Below are 20,262 nucleotides of genomic sequence, written 5' to 3'. Positions count from 1 at the left end.
TCAACAGGGCAGCACCAGGCAAGAGGGGGTAAAAAGCTCTTTATTTGAAGCTCCAGGGTGGGGCAGGGCACTGGCCTCTCACCAGAGGTCCCCACAGTTCAGTTTCCCTACAGCTCAGTGTCAGGCCCCAGCCACACAGTCCAGCTGTGCTCCGATTGGCAGGCGGGTCAGACCTGCAGGTTGACAAAAGGTGCGAAGCCCGCCATATCCTGCAGCAGCACCAGGGCCTGGTGCAGCGGCGGCTCCACGTCGATGTCCACGCCGCGCTTCCGCAAGCGGCTCAGGCTGGACTCCGCCACATGGTGGCAGTGCCGCACCCGCAGCGAGCGCAGCGCGGGGCAGTACTCGGCCAATGTCCTGAGGGAGGAGCAGGGTGAGGCTAGGGACATGAGGCCACCACACCTTTGGTGGGGTAAGGTGGGGGCCCGGGCTCACTCAGCCTCGGACTGGCTCCGGCAAAATCCCGGTCTCCCTCCAGCTCGGGGCAGGGGCATACTTTTTCCGTCCCTACACAAGGGAGGCGCCTGGATTGGCTTCCAATGAGCTGGAGGCTTCCTGTCTCATTTAAGAGGGGTTCCTGGCCCTCAGCTCCGCCTAGGATTGCAAGATCTCCCCCTTGTTGAAGAAAAGCCAGAAGTCGACTTTCTATGTGAAATCTCCCAATGTGTAAATATTGGTTGAAAAAAGTTTTTAAACTATGGGCTCTCTGGCCTAGGCAATCCTAGAGGCCCTTTCTGTTCAGAATGGGGGTGCTGTGGTTTGCAGGAAGATTCAGAACCCTCAGGCCGGCCTTTTAACAACTACAGCCCGCCCCATACCAGCACAGGCTAAGTGACTGCCCTCCTCCCGCCCTATCAGGCCCAGGCACCTGACACCGTCGCTTCCGACGCGGAGGCAGCCGGTGAGGTCAAGGTGCTGGAGTTCTGGGCAGTTCCGGGCCAACTCTTGAACCGCGGCGTCCCCCACGTTGGCGTTGACGGCCAGAGAGAGGCTGCGGAGACCAGCGCCGCGCCTCTGCGCCAGGTACACGATGGCCTCGTCCTTGAGCTGGCGGCAGGCGGTGAGATCGAGCTCCTCCAGGGCCGGGCAGCGATCAGCGAGGCCGCGCAGCGCCAGGCCGTCCACCCAGTCACAGTGCGCGAGCGACAAGCGCTGCAGGCGTGGGCAGCCCTCGGCCAGCGCCCCAAGCGCCCGGCGACTCAGTTGCCCGCAGCCGCCCAGCGCCACACTCCGCAGCTGCGGATTCCGCGCCAGCACCGGCACCAGGTCCTCGTCTGACAGCCATTCGTGACACGGCGCCAGCGCCAGCTCCTGCAGCCCCTCGGCATCCCGCAGCAGCCTGGCCAATGCGGCCCGCGGGATCTGCGGACCCACCTGCGGGCGGGGAGGCACCCCATCTCTCAGCCCGTCCCGCACTCCTCAGCCGCCTATGCGCCCCTGAATTCTTTTCTGGCAGCCTCCTGCTCTCCCAGGAGAGACCCCACTTTCCCTCTGAGTCGCCACCCACTACTTGCCCTTTGGTGCGTGGATCCCTTCCCGGGCAGCCCCGGCGGCCCAAGGGGGTCCAGAAGGGCATACTGCGGGGCTGGGGGCTGGGCGGTACCCAGGCAGGGGCGGGGCTTCAGCCCCCTGCTCACCTGCGCGGCATCGAAGCGACGCAGCCCGGCCAGGTGAAGCTGCACCAGCGCCCGGAAGGCCCGGCTAACGCGCTGCAGCCGGAGCAGCTGGCGCAGCGGGACCCGGTTCAGGACGTGTGGGAGCAGCACGTCTTCCCAGGGCAGGTCCAGGAGCCTGCAAGTAAAGGGGCGTTGATACTGGCGTCCCGGGGCCACTATTACCTGCGAGTCCGCCTCCGTTATGTTCCTGCGCCCCAGCTCCCAAGAGCGGCCCCCAGACCCAGCCCCGGCTCGGCTCCCCTCCCTCAGGATCCTCTTCCCTCTCTCGGCCCCTCCGGTGCTCGGTACCTGATGGCTCCGGGCTCTTGCTCCCTTCCGGACGGCTCCATCGGTGGCTCCGTCGGCTGTCTATTGCGCGTGCGCAGTAAGATTTTCTCGCTTTGGCCTTGGAGTGGCGGCGCCAAACCCGCCTCCTTGGCCTGTAGAGACAGACCTATTCAATCGAGTGCCGTCTCACCGAGGATCCGATCTGAAAGCTTTTCGGGTGGACCCCAAAACGGAGGCGGAACAGACCGGTGGTGTAACATTAAGCCTCGCCTTCTCGGCTACAGGGCTTGAGGCCTGAAGCTGGAGAATGCGGTGGGCATCAGAGACTGGCTTCTGTCGTCCTCTTGAGCCAGTAGCCGCCTCTGAGCGAAGTGGTGGTGGGAGGAGCAGGCAAGGCCAAACGCGAAGGGGGCGGAGCCAGGACTCCTAGGTTACCGGCTTCGCCTCTGCCCTCTGGTCGCGTTTAGCGACTTTGAAAAACGGGGAGAAACCATCCAGACTCTTACTGTCTGTCACGTAGCAGGTGTTCAATAAGTAATTGTTGAAATAATGAATGAATGGGCGAGGCTATAATTTTTCCCTCATCAAGTAAACCTGCTCAAACCTCCCATTCCTGGTTAATTGTGAAGAGCTATCCAGCCTCTTCCACTTCGTAACAGTTTGGGCCGCGTTTCCGCCGGGGGAGAGAGATGTAGGGGGCGCGAAAAAAGACTATATTTCCAACTGAGTCCCTTTCATTTCCTCCAAAGGTCCAGAGTCCTAAGAAGAATGAGAGCTCAGCTCAGCCCGCCAGGGGTAGTGCTTCTCGGCTGGCCTTGGGTTTAGTTGTAGGGTCTGGGGCTGGGTCCGCCCTGGGACAGTGACGCCCCAGACCTCTGGATTCAGCTTCAGGGCTGCCTCTCACCGCGTCCCCAGGTCCCAGTCCCAGGATCCGCTTCGGGGAACCCCAGGAGTAGTGCCTTCCCCCATCATCCACGGGATGGGTGTGGGGGGATGTGAAGGACGCGAGGGCCACTGCACCGCTGACGGTCTGGCGCTCCTTCGGTGCAACCGCTTCAGCTGGCTCATTACAACGAAAACCACTTCTCATCTGTTATCTCGTCAAGGCTTCGGGCACCTCTGAAAGGTGGGCAGGTCTATGCTATCACTCTATTTTAAAGATGGGGAAACCGAGGCCCTGGAGAGGAAGCCCCTTGTCCAGAATCAAGCCAGACGGGGATAGAGAACCCAGACATCTGGTTTTCCCAGAATTCCTTCCACGTTTCCCCACCCCGCAAGGCAGCGAGAAGGGAGAAACTAGCGGCGGGGAAAGACAAGAAAGGGGTCAAGTTAGGTGAGGGCTTGCTACCTCTTCTTCCTCAGCCTGCTTGAGGAGGGGGTAGCTGGGAGGACAGACCCCTGCAAAGATAGAGCCACGTGAGCGCGCACCACCTCCGGCCGCGCGCCTCGTCCCCCTCCCCTCTTTGTTCGCGCCTCTGCGCCTGCGCAGTGCGACAAATCTGGCGCTGTCCCCTTCAGCACCACGCGGAGTCCGCGCCGCCCCTCCCCGCGGTGAGCCCCGCGCGCCCCCGCTTCGCACGTCCTCGCGCCCCCTGACTGCCCGAACAGACAGACCCCTTCTTCCTTCCGAGGTCACCATCTGCCCGCCCTGGCCCTCCCAAGGAGAGTAGTTGCCATAGTAACTCCAGCGGCTCTTTCTTAAAATAGCAGGGCCCCCTTCTACCCTGGCCAAGGGCACAAGAGTTGCCGGTCCCCCACGTCTTCCAGTCCCTAGTTCATCCCGTCTAACCTCTTACCCCTGGGCAGGCGTGACGACACCTAACTCAGGCAGCAAGGAAGTTCTTCCTGAAGTCTGATTTAACATCCCCCTGCTGCATCCTGGGAGGGTGGTCAGGGTTGGGTCTCCTGGGTCCGAGACTCAAAACCCCTGGCGGGTTCAAGACGGTGTTCCCTAGATCTCCTTTCCATAGTTGATGGTCTCCTGAATTTAGGGGGCGGGTCCAGTCTACACCCATACCGTGTGCTTGGCGCGGCCGCGTGCTCGTGGGGGCGGGAGCGCGTGTGGCATGTAACGGGTCATGTGGCAGCCTCCTAGGGACACGCGTGGGGTCTGGAGCGGGACACGCGTGTGCAGCCGGGCCTTACGTGTGGCTCAAGGGGCGGTGGGCGAGAGAGACGTGGACACAAGTGGGGTGGGGCACGTGAGGGTCTGGGGAATAGAACCAGGGGTTCCATGCGCCCTCCTCCTTGTCTGGGGCGGGTCTTAGGTTGGCGGGAGAGCCCAGCGGGGACCTAGCGACAAGGGGGGCTGGCAGCCTTCGGGGCTCCGGGCCCTGGGAGAGGGCGGGGGGCGGGGGGGATTAGCGTTGCCTGAGCGGCGCGTAGGGGGTAGGGGGAGGGACTGAGAGGCGGGCGGGCCTGGAGCAAACGGGAGCCGCGCTGCCTTCACAGCTCAGCTGGGCCCAGCCTCTCCTCTGTCTCTCCTCGGTCCCAGCTCTGGGCGAGCAGCGGTGAGTACTGAGGTGGCATTGAGTTGGGGCTGCACCGGGTATGCGCTGGGACCCCGTTGAGCTTCCGGAACCTGCCTGGCAGGGTTGCTACTCCTGACCTCTGCCCCTCCCCTGCATTGCCACCAGAGGCCCCTTTACCTGGTTATGGTCTCTCCGGGGCGGGATCTGTCTTACCCCTAGGGAGAGAGGGAGAGGAGAGGAATATGGTGCAGATTCCCCTCAAGAGACCCCAGTAGGTGGGGGGGAGGGGACGGTGTGTGTCCCTTCTTGAGTGTGTACATCTGTATGTGTACATCTGTATGTGTATGTGACTGTGAGCAGTAGGTCTCTGTGCGTGTCTGATACACCTGGATCTCTGTGTGCACTGGAGAATGACAGCCTGTGTATATATTTGGGTACCTCTTTGTGTGTTCCTGTTTGATGATGGTGTGTGTGTAAAACAAGCATGTGCCTTTTCATTACACACATATTTGTTATGACTGTGAGAGTGCATGAGGGTGTGTCTTTGAGCAGTGTGTGTGTGTGTGTGTGTGTGTGTGTGTGTGTGCCAGAGGGTGTTGCCTATGAATGTGTTTAACTGTGTACTGACATATTTGTCCTTATGTATGTGTGTGTGTGTGTGTGTGTGTATGTGTAGGTGCCTGTCTGTACCTGTATGAAGAAAAGAATGTCCCTGGCCGGGTGCGGTGGCTCACACCTGTAATCCTAGCACTTTGGGAGGCCAAGGCGGGTGGATCCCCTGAGGTCAGGAGTTCGAAACTAGCCTGGACAACATGGTGAAACTCTGTCTCTACTAAAAATACAAAAATTAGCCAGGCGTAGTGCTGGGTGCCTGTAATCCGAGCTATTCAGGAGCCTGAGGCAGGAGAATCACTTGAACTTGGGAGGCGGAGGTTGCAGTGAGGCGAGATAGTGCCATTCCACTCCAGCCTGGGCAGCAGGGGCAAAACTCCGTCTCAAAAAAAAAAAAAGAAGAATGTCCCTTTCCCATTCAGTATGTATATATTGGGGGTAGGAGCCTCTGCTCAGGCTTTTCTCCCCACTTCCATGCTGTGCCTCTCAGCCCTTCAGCATCCCTATATAACCCCTGTTCCTCTTCCCTCTCCTTCCAGGAGGCCTGAGTTTCCCTTCCCTGAGTGAGAGGCCTCCATAAGAGAGACTATAGGGGTCACAGGGCTGTATGATGGTGACAGCTGGCTGACAGCCCTTTTCCAGAGGGTGGGGTACCAACTTCCCCTATTCCAAAAGTAGCTCCAAAGTGCCCTAAGAACTCCCGGCTCACTCAACTTCTGAAGTTGCTTCCTCTCCTCCCAGGGTGATGCTCAGGGCCCCAGGCAGAAGGAAAGGAGCCAGGGGCCCACCGGGTGTATAACTCTTTTCTCTTCAGGCCTCTATGGAAGTAGCCCCCAGGCGTGGGATCAATGATCCCATATTACCAGGGTGAGCTAGGTCCCTGATACTCAGAGGCCCTAGCCAACTTTTCCTTCCCTATCTCTGCTGTCCTATCCATCTAACTCCTTGGCAGTTCACCCCATGCTCCCCTTCCTCTCTTACAGGCCTGTCTGAAGAGCATGCAGCCCCCTTACTCCCCGCCTGGCCTCGCCATCCCTGCCCCCCCAGCCTGACCCCCGGCCCCAGCATGGCCCAGGGTGCCATGCGCTTCTGCTCGGAAGGCGACTGTGCCATCTCCCCACCACGATGCCCACGCCGCTGGCTCCCCGAAGGCCCGGTGCCCCAGAGCCCCCCAGCCAGCATGTATGGCAGCACAGGCTCCTTGCTACGGCGAGTGGCAGGTCCAGGTCCTCGAGGCCGGGAACTGGGACGTGTGACAGCACCCTGTACACCTCTGCGTGGCCCCCCCTCACCCCGTGTTGCTCCCTCACCCTGGGCACCCTCTTCACCCACTGGGCAGCCCCCACCCGGGGCCCAGAGCTCCGTGGTCATCTTCCGCTTTGTGGAGAAGGCCAGTGTGAGGCCACTGAATGGGCTACCTGCTCCAGGAGGCTTGAGTCGGAGCTGGGATCTGGGTGGGGTTTCTCCTCCCAGGCCCACTCCAGCCCTTGGGCCTGGCTCCAACCGGAAGTTACGGCTGGAAGCATCCACATCAGACCCACTCCCCGCCAGAGGAGGCTCGGCCCTACCTGGCAGCCGGAACCTTGTACATGGGCCGCCAGCCCCACCCCAGGTTGGAGCAGATGGCCTTTACTCCTCTCTCCCCAATGGGCTGGGGGGCCCCCCTGAGCGCCTGGCCACACTCTTTGGAGGACCTGCTGACACTGGATTCCTGAACCAGGTATGCAACTTCCCCTGGGCTCCCTGGGCCCCCAGTGAAGGGGCAAGCCTCAGCCTCCTGTCAGACATGGGCTTGTCTGCTGTTCGCTCTGAATCCTTTAATCTGTTCTAAATCTGCCTCTCTCTTGCCCTCTGTGTTTGTCTATGTGTCTCTGCACCTCCACCTCTGTCCATGCATGTTTTAATTTCTGTTTCTGTCCCATATTCTTGTGTCCTTGTATGTCTGGCTTTATCTCTGGGTGCCTGTGTCTCCCTCATTGGCTCAGGGGGATACCTGGTCCTCCCCCCGGGAAGTCTCCTCTCATGCCCAGAGAATCGCTAGAGCCAAATGGGAATTCTTCTATGGCTCCTTGGACCCCCCCAGCTCAGGTAAGGCCTGGGACTGAGGCAGGGAGAACAGGGCAGGGCCTTCGCCACAGCAGCTTAGGCTCAGTAGGGAGCCCTCCTTCAAACTTCCCCCAATCCTTGGAATTGGCTCTTGAGTCAGCCAATGTCTCCCCAGGCCTCAATCTTTCCATCTGCGCTATGATGGGAGGCTGGAGGATAGGGACTGGGCGGGGCACCTGGAGGAAGCTGAGTAATGGAGGGAGGGGACGGCAGGATATTGAGGGGCATTCCATGGAGTAGAAAAGAGGCTCAGCAGGGCTCAGTGGTCCCAGTATTTTGGGAGGCCAAGGCAGGAGGACTGCTCAAAGCCAGGAGTCCAAGACCAGCCTGGACAACATAGCAAGTCTCTACAAAAAATTTAATTAGCTGGATGTAGTGGTGTGCACCTATAGTCCCAGCTACTGGGGAGGTTGGGTGGGAGGATCCCTTGAGTCCAGGCCGTCAAGGCTGCAGTGAGTTATGATTGCACCACTGCACTTCAGCCTCGGTGACACAGTGAGACCCTGTCTCAAAATAAATAAATAAATAAATAAATAAGAAAGAAAAAGGCTGGTCTTCCCCCAGCTCCTCAAAGCCATTTGACAAGAACTTGATTTAAAATGAGCTCCACTGGCACCAGGAACAAGCTAAGTATGTAGCAGGAGGAATGGTGGCTAGACAGTGAAAGAACTTCCTGTCAATATGAGGCAGCGTGTAGAGCTCCTAGAGCAGAATTAGGACAGGGAGCTGACGTGGATAACCTCCTGACCTGGATGCCTATGCACACTACAGGTGCTAAGCCCCCAGAGCAGGCCCCCCCATCTCCACCTGGGGTGGGCTCAAGGCAGGGCTCTGGGGTAGCTGTGGGGCGAGCAGCCAAGTACTCTGAGACAGACCTGGACACGGTGCCCCTGAGGTGCTACCGCGAGACTGACATTGATGAGGTGCTGGCTGAACGGGAGGAGGCCGACTCGGCCATCGAAAGTCAGCCCAGCTCTGAGGGCCCACCAGGCACTGCCCACCCACCTGCCCCACGGCCCGGCCCACGCCCTGGCCCTCATCCCAGCCTCGGCAGTGGCAATGAGGATGAGAACGAGGATGAGGCAGGCGGGGAAGAAGATGTGGACGACGAGGTGTTTGAAGCCTCTGAAGGGGCCCGGTGAGTGGGGAAGTGGGAGAGGGAAGCGGCTTGCTCCTTCGCACTGGCCCAGAGGCAGAGCCGGGCTCAAAGGGCCTGGGATAGAGATGGGTGTGGGGCTGGCGGGGCAGTGTGTATAGCAGGAGATTCTAGACAGAGGCCTGAGGCTTGGCAGAACACTGGGGATGTGGGGAGCAAAGAGGCCAGGGGTTCTAGCAGAACAGGGGGCAGGGTGAGAGGCCAGAGGCCACAGTCAAGCCCAGGAACACAGGAGCATGAGTCTGGATACTGGATCCTGGTGGGAGAGTGAGGAGTGTGGGGACATTCCTTTCCGTCTCACACCCCGGTGTCGCTTGGAGCCTCATCTTCTCCTAAGATGTTGCTAGAAATAGAAATGGGATGGCAGGAGGGAAGCAGATCAGGGAAAAGGAGGAGAAAGGGAGATTAGCAGGGAGGGAGGGGACTGGGTGCTGGGGACTGGTAGGGCTGGTGTGCCCCAGGGGGCACTGAATAGCTTGGCCCCCTACCCTAGAGGCTCTTTTTTGTTAGTGGGCTGGAGCCAGTGAAAAGGGGATGATAATCCCCTTAGCAGAGTCAGTGTGAGAGTTCAGTGAAATCCTGCCCCAGCCCTGTGATCTGGGCCCCTAATCAGAGATTCTCCCTGCCCCTGCAGGCCAGGGAGCCGGATGCCTCTCAAGTCGCCTGTGCCCTTTCTACCTGGGACCAGCCCCTCGGCTGATGGGCCTGACTCTTTCAGTTGTGTGTTCGAAGCCATCCTGGAGTCACACCGGGCCAAAGGCACCTCCTATACCAGCCTCGCCTCGCTGGAGGCCTTGGCCTCACCTGGCCCAACCCAGAGCCCCTTCTTCACCTTTGAGCTGCCTCCCCAACCCCCTGCCCCCCGGCCCGACCCACCAGCTCCTGCCCCACTTGCCCCTCTTGAACCGGATTCTGGTACCAGCTCTGCTGCTGATGGTCCTTGGACACAGAGAGGGGAGGAGGAGGAGGCAGAGGCCAGAGCCAAGCTGGCCCCAGGGAGGGAGCCCCCTAGTCCCTGCCACTCAGAGGACAGCCTTGGGCTGGGGGCAGCACCCCTTGGCAGGTAAGTAATTCCTTTTGTCCCTCAGACTTGAGGCCCCCAGGGCTCCAGAAACAGCTGCTGTAAGGGACAGATCCTGAGTGTGAGGATTGGTTTATATTCCTGACCCCCGAGTAGGGGTGGTTAAGGGATGCAGATCCTGTTTTCCTATTTGGAGGACTACTGCCATTAGCTATGAGGGAGAGTCCCTCACAGCACCCCTCTTGGTCTCAAGTCCAGTGGCTTGAGAAAGCATGATTCAGCATTGAAGGATCCTGGGAGAATACCCTTCTTGCTCTCCTAGAGGGCCCTTTCTTCCCTTGGCAGAGTCTTTAGCCTGCTCAGAATCCTTGTGACCTTACCCTCACCCAGCCTGGAGGCTTCACCAAAGATGCAGCCACCAGCCTCTCCCACTGCCTCCCTCCCATGTCACCCCTGCCTAATCAGGCATCTCTCGTCCAGCTCCAGGAAGTCCTTTCACAGTCTAACCTTTCTGCTCTCCCCTCTGCCAGCTACCCTCTCAGTCATGGAAGCCATGGCAACAGGAGGGGGTGGCCAGGGAGACCGGGTTGCCTAGCAACCAGGAGTTTCCGGCCTCTGTCTCTGGGGTGACAGGTGGCTTTGCAAGTAGAGCAGCTGGGGTGGGAAGGGGAGGAGAGAAAGGGAATGAGGGTATGCACTCCGACCCTTAACCCCCTAACTCCAGAGCCTGCTTCTGTGTGGGCAGAGGCGGAGCACCAAGAAGAGTCTCCTTTCCCTAAAAGGCAGGAGGGGGAAAGCCTTCGGACCAGTATCCCTGCTGCCCTCAGATCTTTCCCTGGCCCTCCACAGTTCCTCTGTGGTAGCCCATCTATTCCACCTTTGTCCATAGTCTAAGAGACAAAGGACTATGTTCTGTGTAGGGCCAGGGTGGGAACAGATAATCTATGTCTAATAGCAAATGTAGGCCCCTGGGAGCTTGAGGAAGCAGCCAGAATTCCCACAGCAGCAAGATGGATATGGGTTAGATTTGAGGCAGGACTTCCACAGAGAGGTGGTAATGATGGAGTAGGCTGATGGAGAGAATCTAATCTCCTTCCCTGGAAAAAAGAAGAATGCTTTCCCCATGTCCCTCCACTCCCTCCCCTTCTCCCTCTTCTGGGCCTGGAGGCAGAAGGAGGGTCTGGATGGCTCCTAAGGACTCTGCCCCAGCCTGAGCTGGTGTTCTACCCCGGCAGCGAACCACCCCTGAGCCAGCTGGTGTCTGACTCAGACTCAGAGCTGGACAGCACAGAGCGGCTGGCCCTGGGAAGCACAGACACCTTGTCCAATGGGCAGAAAGCGGACCTGGAGGCTGCGCAGCGCCTGGCCAAGAGGCTGTACCGACTAGATGGCTTCAGGAAGGCCGATGTGGCCCGGCACCTGGGCAAGAAGTAAAGCCACTAGGCTGGGACTGAGGATGGGGGCAGAGGGAATGTATCCTGAAGGCAGCTCTCCATCTAATGTCCCCTGGTCATTGGGTAATCCCTACCTGACCCCCTGCACTTCCCCTTGAGACCCTACCTGTCTCTCTGCCCTGCCCACAGCAACGACTTCAGCAAACTGGTGGCTGGGGAGTACCTCAAGTTCTTTGTCTTCACGGGCATGACTCTGGACCAAGCTCTCAGGTGGGTGTTGACCCCTTGGAGGACAGCCCCCACTCTCCAGGGTTCGTGTTAGGGCCCCAGGATGCCTCCTCTGAGCCCCTCTGTCCCCTACAAGCTGTCCTGACATCACCCTTCCCAAGATGGCTGGGCATGGCCAAGGGCCAGAGCTGCCTGGTAAAGGGACCTTGGGTAGGGGTGATGGGTGAAGGGTCAGGGTGCATACCCTCATCCCCTTCCTCTCCTCCCCTTCCCACCCCAGCTGCTGTACTCTCAAAGCCACCTGTCACCCCAGAGACAGAGGCTGGAAACTCCTGGTTGCTAGGCAACCCTCTCTTGCCCCTTCCCCAGGGTGTTTCTGAAGGAGCTGGCCTTAATGGGTGAGACCCAGGAACGAGAGCGCGTGCTGGCCCACTTCTCCCAGCGATACTTCCAGTGCAATCCTGAAGCCCTGTCCTCAGAGGGTGAGGAGTTCCGAGAGCAGGGGTGTCCTTAGCTGGCCACAGAGGCAAAATGGGCTGGGCCCTGTGTGTGTGTACAGGAGCATGAGTGTGTGTACAGCAGGGAATGGATGTACATGCGTGTAGGCATGTGAACTTGCATGCGTGCAGACAGCGCTGTCATGGCTGCATGTATGTGGAACTATACATGTGGGCAGGCATACTGCTAGGGTTGAGTGTGTTGTGAAGAGGCAGGAGTTTGCATGCCTGTGCAGGCCAGTGCTTGGCTGGAGAGGGGATTCTGTTTGGCTGCACTGGTCTACAGGACTGTGCTGCGGTTCACTTTCTCGTGGTCCAGGCTTAGAGGCAAGGGAACGTTGGGGCAACTAGTGGGCAGCCCTCAGTACTTGAGGGAGCCAGGGACGGGTCCTGAGAAGAGGGATAGGTCCTTGCTGAGCGATCTGCTGGAAGAGGAGCTCTTTGTGGGGAGGGTTCACTAGCGGGGTTCAGGAGGTAGAAAGTTGCCGGCCAAGGGGGGTGGGGATGAAATGGGAGGTTGGGGAAGATAGCTGTGGGAAGGGTCCCTGGGAATCAGCCAAGGCTGAAAGTCAGCTCTCCCCTAGACGGCGCCCACACGCTGACCTGTGCGCTCATGCTGCTTAACACGGATCTCCACGGCCACGTGAGTGGAGGCGGGCGGGCAGGAGCCGGAAAACAAACCCCTGGCCAGACATGCAGGACCTGGGAGGCCAAGGGCCCTCCAAACTCACAGGTCTCCGTTCCCTTCCTTAGAACATCGGGAAGCGCATGACCTGCGGGGACTTCATCGGGAACCTGGAGGGCCTCAATGATGGCGGCGACTTCCCTAGGGAGCTGCTCAAGGTGGGGGGCGGGGCAGGGTAGAAGTCGCTGGAGGGGAAGGATGGAGGACCCAGTCCGCCACGGAGTCCAGAGTCGGAGGGAGGGCAGGGCTGGGGCTTGCCGACCCCTGGCTCCTGCCACGGGAGCCTGGGCTCTAGTGACTCAGCCTGGGGACCGCCCCCTCCCCAGGCCCCACGCGCAGGCTCTCCCGGAACATGCGCACATGCGTGCGGTCGCGACTGCGCACGGCGGGGGAGGGGACCCGGCTCTGGAAAACGCGAGCAGGCGGCCCCGGCCCCTGCGTTTGCCTTCAGTTCCCCTTCTCCAGTGTGCGCTGGGGTGGAAGGCGGGAGTTGCGGGGGTCCCTGCACGGGGCCGGGATTGGATGGGCGTACACTCCACACTGCTCCCCCGCCGCGTGGACAGCTAAAAAGACCCTCCTGGTGCTGCTGCGCTGCAGGGACCCGGAGGGAGAGGGGCCTGAGAGGGACTAAGCTTTTCCAAGGTCTGGCAGCGAGTTAGCGCAAAGCTGGAGCTGGAAACTGCTTTCTGGCTCCCTGTGAGCAGGCCCCGTTCCCAGGCGCCAGCTCCATGGCCCGCAACCGAGGGTTTCAGATACGTAGGGGCTGGTGCGGGTAGGAGAAGAAAGCAGCTCGTCCAGTGGGTTCACTCCTCTCCCTGATCTGGTGGTAGTTTATCCAGAGAGGCCTGGACTCACTTGAAGAAACCCGCAGGCTAGGACAAAGGTGTCTCTGCGCCACTACATACATGTAACAGCACAGGATTGTCCCAGGACGTTTCTGTGAGCTTGGGGTGCTGGGCTTCTGAGTTTGGGGTATATCTGAGAGGGAACGTCCATGGTGAGCTGGGGTGTGTGCTTGAGTTGAGTTGCATCTGTGCGCCCGGGCGTCGTGAATCAAGGGTTTGTATGGCTTGGTGTGTTTGTGCTTTAGGGCTTACGATTCAGAGTGTGTGTTTGAGTTGGGGTGTAGGCTGTATGTTTATGTGTGGTGGGGTGTACATCTTCGAATTGGCCGTGTCTGAGGTATGCCATATGCCTCTGAGTAGGGGGTGTATCTTTGTGAGCTAAAGATTGTAAGTTTTGAAGTGTCCATCTGAATGGGTAGTGTCTGCGAGTTGGGGTGACCGTGAACTGGTGCGTCTGGTTTGTTGGGGTGTACGTCAGAATCGAGGTGTGTTACGTGACTTGAGATCTATATATGGGGGGGGGTATCTGCGGGTGAGCTGGATGAGGCCAGGGCTGTTCCTTCCCTGCCTCCGTCCTCCCTCGAGGCCCCTCTTGGCTCAGTGGAAAAAGGCTGCAGGGAAGCGGTCCGACCTCTCCCCTCCCACCACCCCAACCCAGACCAGCCAGAAGGGAGTTCCAGACCCTGCCGGGTCCGCCCAGCGTCACAGCCCCAGGCCTAGCGGCGCTCCCAGCCTCCCTGGAGCTGTCACCCACGCTGGCCTCCCCAGGCTCCTCCCCGTGGCCGCGCGGGGAGGGCCCCCTTCGCGATCGGGCGCCTCCATTTCATGCGGTCCCCGCCCCCAGCCCTCGCCCTCCCTTTCCCGTCGGCGCCCCCCTCCCGCTCTAGCCGAGCCGCAGAGCAGACAGCGCCGCCGCCGCCGCGCACTCCGTGCGTCCGTGAGAGCCGGGCCGGCTCGGGCCGGGCCGCGCCGCTCGCGCTGGCTGTCGGGGGAGCGGTCCGCGGGCCGTCCGGGCGGCCCGGGGGCCGAGGGCGGACGGGGGCATGGCCGGGGGCCGCGGCGCGCCGGCCGGGCCAGCATGATCGGCGTCAACAGCATCCACAGCAGCGCCGGGCGGCTGCGCTCGCGCTCGCTGTGCTCTGTGCGCTACGGGCGCACCCACCGCGGCGCGGAGACCCTGTGCTACGGCTGGCCGCAGCGCTCGCGCAGCCTTAAGCCCGTGCTCTACACCGACCTGGTGGTCAGCCGCCTGCAGAGCCGCAAGAAGAAAAAGGCGGTGAGGGCGTTAGGGCCGCGGCCCACGCCAGGCTGGGGGGCGACCGAGGGGGCGGCTTGAGGGAGGCACCGAGGGCGGCGCCAACCGAGGGCGGAGCCTGGTAGGGACAGAGGTCATGGGCAGCCAGAGGCGGGCACGGGCTGGGGGGCAGGGAGGGCACAGACCCTGGGACCAAGGTGGGCCTCAAAAACCGAAGAGGCTTTTCTAGATTGAATATGACTTGCGGCCCACCGATGGGGTTCAGGGCCCTCGAAGGAGGTGTGGTGGTGGGCCGAAGGGGGTCCTGAGACAGGGCAGGGGATGAACTAGAAGGCTGTAGGCAAGGATTGCAGGTTGGATCCTGGTGGCTACTTCCGCTTTCTGGCCAGAGAGTTGGGGAGTGAGGGTTAAGGGTCTGAGCCATGCGGGGTTTCAGCTGGGTGTGTGCTGGAAGGTCTATGTGTTGATTTGCCTTGGTTGTGCTGGGGGCGGTGGAGCGGGGGTTGGAGGATGTGGGGTACAACCATCCCCAGATAGGGTGTGAACAGTGTGTGCCCAGTTGGGATGCCTGGTTTGCCTTGTGGCTGGGCATGGCTGTGGGCAGTGAGAGAGTCAGAGACTGTGGTTTATTGGGAGGAGTGAAGGGGAGGCTGTGTCCCATCACAGGGAAGGTGCCTACGTCACCACTGCACCCAGCTCACATGCAGGCAGCATCACACGCCACACACTTAGCCCAACATGCACATGTTGGGGACACACCCACTCACGGACAGGCTGACAGAAGTACCCCACAGTTGGAGGTGCTGGCGTGGAGCCATGTTCCAGGCCACTCTGGAGAAGAGGGGACCCCATGCCACTCCTGGAGCCTCTCTTCTGACCACCCCAGGACCCCCAAATGTCCCCAGGCCAACTGCACAGAGGGGAAGTGGCTGGTTCACATCGCACAGAGTTTGGGCTATGCAGGGATTGGAAGCTAAAACCACTGCTTTTTAGATGAGTATTCACTCTCCAGTGACAAAGTGTGCACGTGGGCAGGGCTTTGGACCACCCTGGCATTTGGCTTGGTGGGGCTGTCAGGGTTAGGGGGAGGCCTCAGCTTGTCTTGGTGTTGGGAGCCATGATAGTGTGTTCTCTATTAGCAAAGGACAGTGCTGAGAGGGCGAGTCCCCTATCCTGGGGTCGCAGTTTCCCCATATGCTATGTGTGGGCTCATCCTGTGGAAACAGGCCGGAGTGCGTGGTTGGGGGAAGGGGAATTTCTTGGGCTGCTTTTCCCATTCCCTCCAGGGCTGTGCTTCTCCAGCCCAGGATCTGAGCAGGACAGCCCCTTAACAACAATAAAGATAATAATAGCAACAACCATTTACTGTGCGTCAGCCTTGTGCTGGGATGCCCTGTGCTAACTGCCTGTGCCCACATGTTACTACGTTTGTTCCTCTCCATGGATACTTGCCCGAAGTCATGCAGCTCAGGTGGTGGAGCCGGGTCTGGGTCTCCATTCTGGAGCCTGTATTTTTGGTCATTATATCTTGCTGCCCTTTCCCCTTAGTTCTGGCTCGTCTCTCAAGTTAGAGGGGAAGGCTCTAAGCTCTGACACTGGAGTACTGACCCACAACCCCTAATTTGTTCCCCCCACCCCCTAGGCCTTGTACAGCTCCATCAAGAATGAGAAGCTGCAGTGGGCCATGTGAGTCCTGGGGCTGCGTGGTGGGGCTAGGACGGGGCATGGGGAAGGGGGGCTGCCTGGGGAGGCTGAGAGAGCTGGGGTGGGCCCTGGGTGGGGGTAGGGGAGGGGAGTGAGAGGCCATGAGAGGCAGTGAGGCTGCCTCACTTCCTTCTTTGGAGATGTCTGCCTGGATTTGGGGTTCTGTATCTTGTCTCTAGCTGGGTTGTTATGACAAGTGGGTTGGGGCGGGAGGAGAGGTGCTGAAACATCAAAGGGAGGTCCCCTGGCAACCTGAGTGGGAAAGCAGAAGCCTCTGGAAGCAGGGCCTTGACCAGCAGCACAAGAGGCCCTCACAGGTCCTAGGGAGCCCAGATGTCACAGAACAAAACAAGTAACCATGCTGTCTGTTCTTGGAAGGCTCCAATAGAAACACAGAGACTCGGCCGGGCACGGTGGCTCACGCCTGTAATCCCAGCACTTTGGGAGGCCAAGGTGGGCGGATCACGAGGTCAGGAGATCAAGACCATCCTGGCTAACACGGTGAAACCCCGTCTCTACTAAAAACACAAAAAATTAGCCGGGCGTGGTGGCAGGCACCTGTAGTCCCAGCTACTCAGGAGGCTGAGGCAGGAGAATGTTGTGAAGCCGGGAGGTGGAGCTTGCAGTGAGCCGAGATCCCGCCACTGCACTCCAGCCTGGGTGACAGAGAGACTCCGTCTCAAAAAAAAAAAAAAAAAGCAAAAAAAAAAAAAAAAAAAGAAACATAGAGACTCATACGTAAGTCTTGGAAGAGTCTAGTCTTCTAGTCTGAGGGAAGAAATCCAATTTGGACCTTGGGGTCCCCAGTCTGAGAGTAGAGGCCTTATCTTCACAGTTCATAGATCACTCAAATTTGCCGTTATCCACTGAGACTCCTTCACTGCCCAGTTAGCTGGGAGTTCCCAGTCATTGGAGATCTCAGGGGAGGCGCAGCTCAGGATTAGGGTGCAGGGGGCGATGGGGAAGGCTTTTGGAGGGTTGAGACTGGGGCCATGAAGTTGAGGCAACATTTGGGAAGAGGAAAGGGGAAGCTGGAATTTGAGAGGCAAAGGTGTGGTGGCTGAAATGAGTATGGGGTGGGGGACCAATGGAGGCCGGCCTGGCTGGGATGGAGAAAAACACTGTTGGGGGAGATGCAGTGTAGGCTCCATATGGGAAGTAACAGGGAGCTACCACAGGTTCTTGAGCAAGGGAGTGACAAGATAGAATCCGATTTTGTATCTGACTGAGCCTGTAGACCAGGATGTATGGGGTTGGGGTGGGGGCGGCACTAGGAAGCTACTTCTTCCATCTGCTACCATTCAGCTACAAGCCGTGAGCAAAGCCCGGGGCTGGATGTGGTTGAGCCAGCGGAGGCAGACCCGGGGCTGTCCTGGTGGAGAAGGGTGTGAGGGCTGCAGGTGTGCAGCAATGGAGAGGATAGTGCTGGCCCTACTTGCTGGAAGGGACAGTGGTGACTCTAGGCTGGGGAGCTCTGAGGGAGGTGCCCTGCTCTGAGGAGGCACAGCTACACATTATGGAGGCCTGATCTGAGGCGGGAGACATAGCAGGACCCTCAGGTTGAGCTCCCCAAGCCACAAACACTGGGGGAGCTTTTCCAGGGCGGGCAGAGGCCAGAACTGAAGCGGGGGTCGTGGCTCCATGGCCAGCCCCCTCTGAGGTGATCACACCTGCAGAGACGAGGAGGAGCTGAGACGCTCTCTGTCTGAGTTGGCCGACCCCAACCCCAAGGTCATCAAGCGGATCAGCGGGGGCAGTGGCAGTGGCTCCAGCCCTTTCCTGGACCTGACTCCCGAGCCCGGGGCTGCCGTCTACAAGCACGGGGCCCTGGTGCGAAAGGTGCACGCAGACCCTGACTGCAGGAAGAGTATGTGGCCGAGTTGAGGGGGGCGGGCGTCTGGGGGATGGATGGGAGTGGGCCTGTTCCAGGGCCCCCTGACCTATCTTCTCTCCCTGCAGCACCTCGGGGCAAGCGGGGCTGGAAGAGCTTCCACGGGATCCTCAAGGGCATGATCCTCTACCTGCAGAAGGTGCGGGGTCAGGCCAGGGGGCTGGGGCTGGGACTGAGTTGGCTGGTGGGTGTGGGGTGATGGGTGGGAATAAGAGGGGCTGGGCCAGGCTGCATTTGGGGCCAGGACAAGATGGGCACCCCTGCAGGAGGAGTACAAGCCTGGGAAGGCCCTTTCAGAGACGGAGCTCAAGAATGCCATCAGCATCCACCATGCCCTGGCCACTCGTGCCAGTGACTACAGCAAGAGGCCCCACGTCTTCTACCTGCGCACAGCTGACTGGCGGGTCTTCCTCTTCCAGGCCCCGTGAGTGCCCTCCTCCTGTCCATCCCGGACCTCCCATCCTGCTCCCCTCCCTGTCCCTGGATTTCTTCATTCCTTCTCAGGCCACACTTGAGCCAGGACTGGCATCCTGGGACAGAAACCCTGGGCCTAGGTCCCAAGGGGCTGTGCTTTCTCCCCAGGAGCCTGGAGCAGATGCAGTCCTGGATCACTCGCATCAATGTAGTAGCCGCTATGTTCTCTGCGCCCCCCTTCCCAGCTGCTGTTAGCTCCCAAAAGAAGTTCAGCCGCCCTCTCCTGCCCAGCGCTGCCACCCGCCTCTCCCAGGTAGCCCAAGCTCTGTCCACCTGGTGCCAGTGGGATGGAGGGGGTTAGGCTCAGGCCCACTGCACTCAAGGCTGCTGCATGATTGTGGAGATGTCCCCTGCACCAGGATGCTGGCCACAGGGGTGAGCAGGGGCTGAAATCCAGCCCCCACTGGGTCCCACTTGCGAGCTGGGAACCCAAACATAGTGCTTTGTTTGTCCAAAGGAAGGGGCATCTTTTTAAAAATCTGCAGAGGCACGGTATAGGGCAGAGTGACCATGACCATGTCTCTCCCTGGCCGCTAGGAGGAGCAGGTGCGGACCCACGAGGCCAAGCTGAAGGCCATGGCAAGTGAGCTGCGGGAGCACCGGGCCGCCCAGCTGGGCAAGAAGGGCCGCGGCAAGGAGGCTGAAGAGCAGCGGCAGAAGGAGGCCTACCTGGAGTTTGAGGTGAGCCTCCCTAACTGCCCCTCTGTCCACACACGCAGGCCCATACTAGGGTGAAGGGCATGAACTCTAACAGTGGAACCGGCCGGAGGTCCTTAGGCAGGTTGCTTAATCTAAGCCTCAGTTTCCTCCTCTGTGCAACAAGGATAACATTTGATACCCACTGGGGTCTCGAGGTGAGGCATGTGTCAAGCGTGCCATTTTCCTAGCTCTAGTAAAGGCTCAAGACGCATTAAGTTATAGATGATGGTCCCAGGAGAGCCCAGAGAGGGCACCAGCCTGCATGGGACCATCTCACAGTCCTGGGTGGGCACCTGCCATCTCCTGCCCTGCTGGTGGCCCTCCCTGGTCCAGATGGTGGGGTGGGCAGAAGGCAGAGAACAGGCTCTCACAGCCCCTGCCCCTCTGCCTCAGAAATCCCGCTACAGCACCTATGCAGCGCTGCTTCGGGTCAAGCTGAAGGCAGGCAGTGAGGAGCTGGATGCAGTGGAGGCAGCACTGGCCCAGGCCAGGAGCACGGAGGATGGACTCCCTCCTTCTCACTCCAGTCCCTCCCTGCAGCCCAAACCCTCTAGCCAGCCCCGGGCTCAGCGTCACAGCTCAGAGCCTCGGCCAGGGGCAGGCAGTGGGCGGCGGAAGCCCTGAGATGAGGTTTGGGGTGGGGGGTGCCTGCTGGGCACCTGAAGGATGACATGGCCCTGCCTGAGCCCGGGCCGGCCTCGGGCCACCCACGAGGGCCTCCCGGCCTAGGGCCCGACCGCGCCGGACGCGGTGTCCGGGGCAGGGCAGGGCTGGGGCCTGGGCCTCAGGAGCCTAGGCTAGGGGCACCTCCGAGAGCCCCTTTTTGTGATAATGTTTTGCACTTTTTCGTACAGGGTGGGCGGGGGCGGGAGGGGCTAGCGCCCCTGAACTTTTGATGCTTTTTTTTTGTGTGGGAGAGGCCTGATGCCGTTTCTGCTTTCTGCTGAGACCACCCCCACCCTGACACCATCAGTCCCCCTCTGTCCTGGGGCCTGGCTTGGACAGAGACCAGGATTTGGGGCTGAGCTGGTTTCCCCTCCTTCCTCCCCAAGGGCTCACTCTTTCTCTTGCTGGAGGTGGAGGAAGGGCATCCATGCCAAGGCCCCATACCTGGGCCGGGGGCAGCACGGCCTGGCTTTCCCCTGCTTCAGTGGGCCTTGCCCTTTGTACAGCCTCCACCCCCATTAAAACTGCTCTGGACTTGCTGGCTGGGCCTCCTCTTTCTCTTCTCACCATGCCTGGCGTGTGGGCAGGGTGGGTAGCTGGTTCCAAGGACAAGAG

At 60.0% G+C, this 20,262-nt stretch overlaps 2 protein-coding genes across 6 annotated transcripts; one reads left to right on the top strand and one right to left on the bottom strand.

The window, feature by feature from the left end:
* Positions 1-24: 24 nt before the first annotated feature.
* FBXL15 (F-box and leucine rich repeat protein 15) lies at positions 25-3,306 on the bottom strand. The gene is made up of 6 exons (XM_054523443.2): positions 3,292-3,306; positions 2,848-3,062; positions 1,965-2,095; positions 1,638-1,791; positions 869-1,374; positions 25-357 (listed from the first exon to the last, which is right to left on the bottom strand). The coding sequence occupies exons 2-6, from the start codon at positions 3,031-3,033 to the stop codon at positions 168-170; spliced, it is 1,167 nt and encodes a 388-aa protein (XP_054379418.1). The 5' UTR covers positions 3,034-3,062; positions 3,292-3,306; the 3' UTR covers positions 25-167.
* On the top strand, positions 2,934-20,186 carry PSD (pleckstrin and Sec7 domain containing). Of its 5 annotated transcripts, XM_054523434.2 has the most exons (18): positions 2,939-3,069; positions 4,395-4,453; positions 6,010-6,746; positions 7,012-7,114; positions 7,904-8,270; positions 8,923-9,351; positions 10,545-10,739; positions 10,893-10,973; positions 11,301-11,413; positions 12,013-12,071; positions 12,182-12,271; positions 15,856-15,899; positions 17,594-17,784; positions 17,877-17,947; positions 18,075-18,232; positions 18,391-18,535; positions 18,820-18,963; positions 19,375-20,186. In XM_054523434.2, the coding sequence occupies exons 3-18, from the start codon at positions 6,093-6,095 to the stop codon at positions 19,603-19,605; spliced, it is 3,075 nt and encodes a 1,024-aa protein (XP_054379409.2). In that variant the 5' UTR covers positions 2,939-3,069; positions 4,395-4,453; positions 6,010-6,092; the 3' UTR covers positions 19,606-20,186. The 5 variants fall into 5 exon arrangements, 4 of the variants coding, with proteins under 4 accessions (XP_054379410.2, XP_054379409.2, XP_054379412.1 ...); XM_054523435.2 differs by lacking the exon at positions 4,395-4,453 and having other exon boundaries at positions 2,934-3,069; XR_008510857.2 differs by lacking the exons at positions 2,939-3,069; positions 18,391-18,535; positions 18,820-18,963; positions 19,375-20,186 and having other exon boundaries at positions 4,344-4,453; positions 17,649-17,784; positions 18,075-18,231.
* Positions 20,187-20,262: the final 76 nt, after the last annotated feature.

The sequence above is a fragment of the Pongo abelii genome, chromosome 8 (genome assembly GCF_028885655.2).
Source record: "Pongo abelii isolate AG06213 chromosome 8, NHGRI_mPonAbe1-v2.0_pri, whole genome shotgun sequence".
NCBI lineage: Eukaryota > Metazoa > Chordata > Mammalia > Primates > Hominidae > Pongo > Pongo abelii.
Note: the sequence above shows the minus strand (reverse complement) of the source record. Positions and strands in the feature narration are given on the sequence as shown.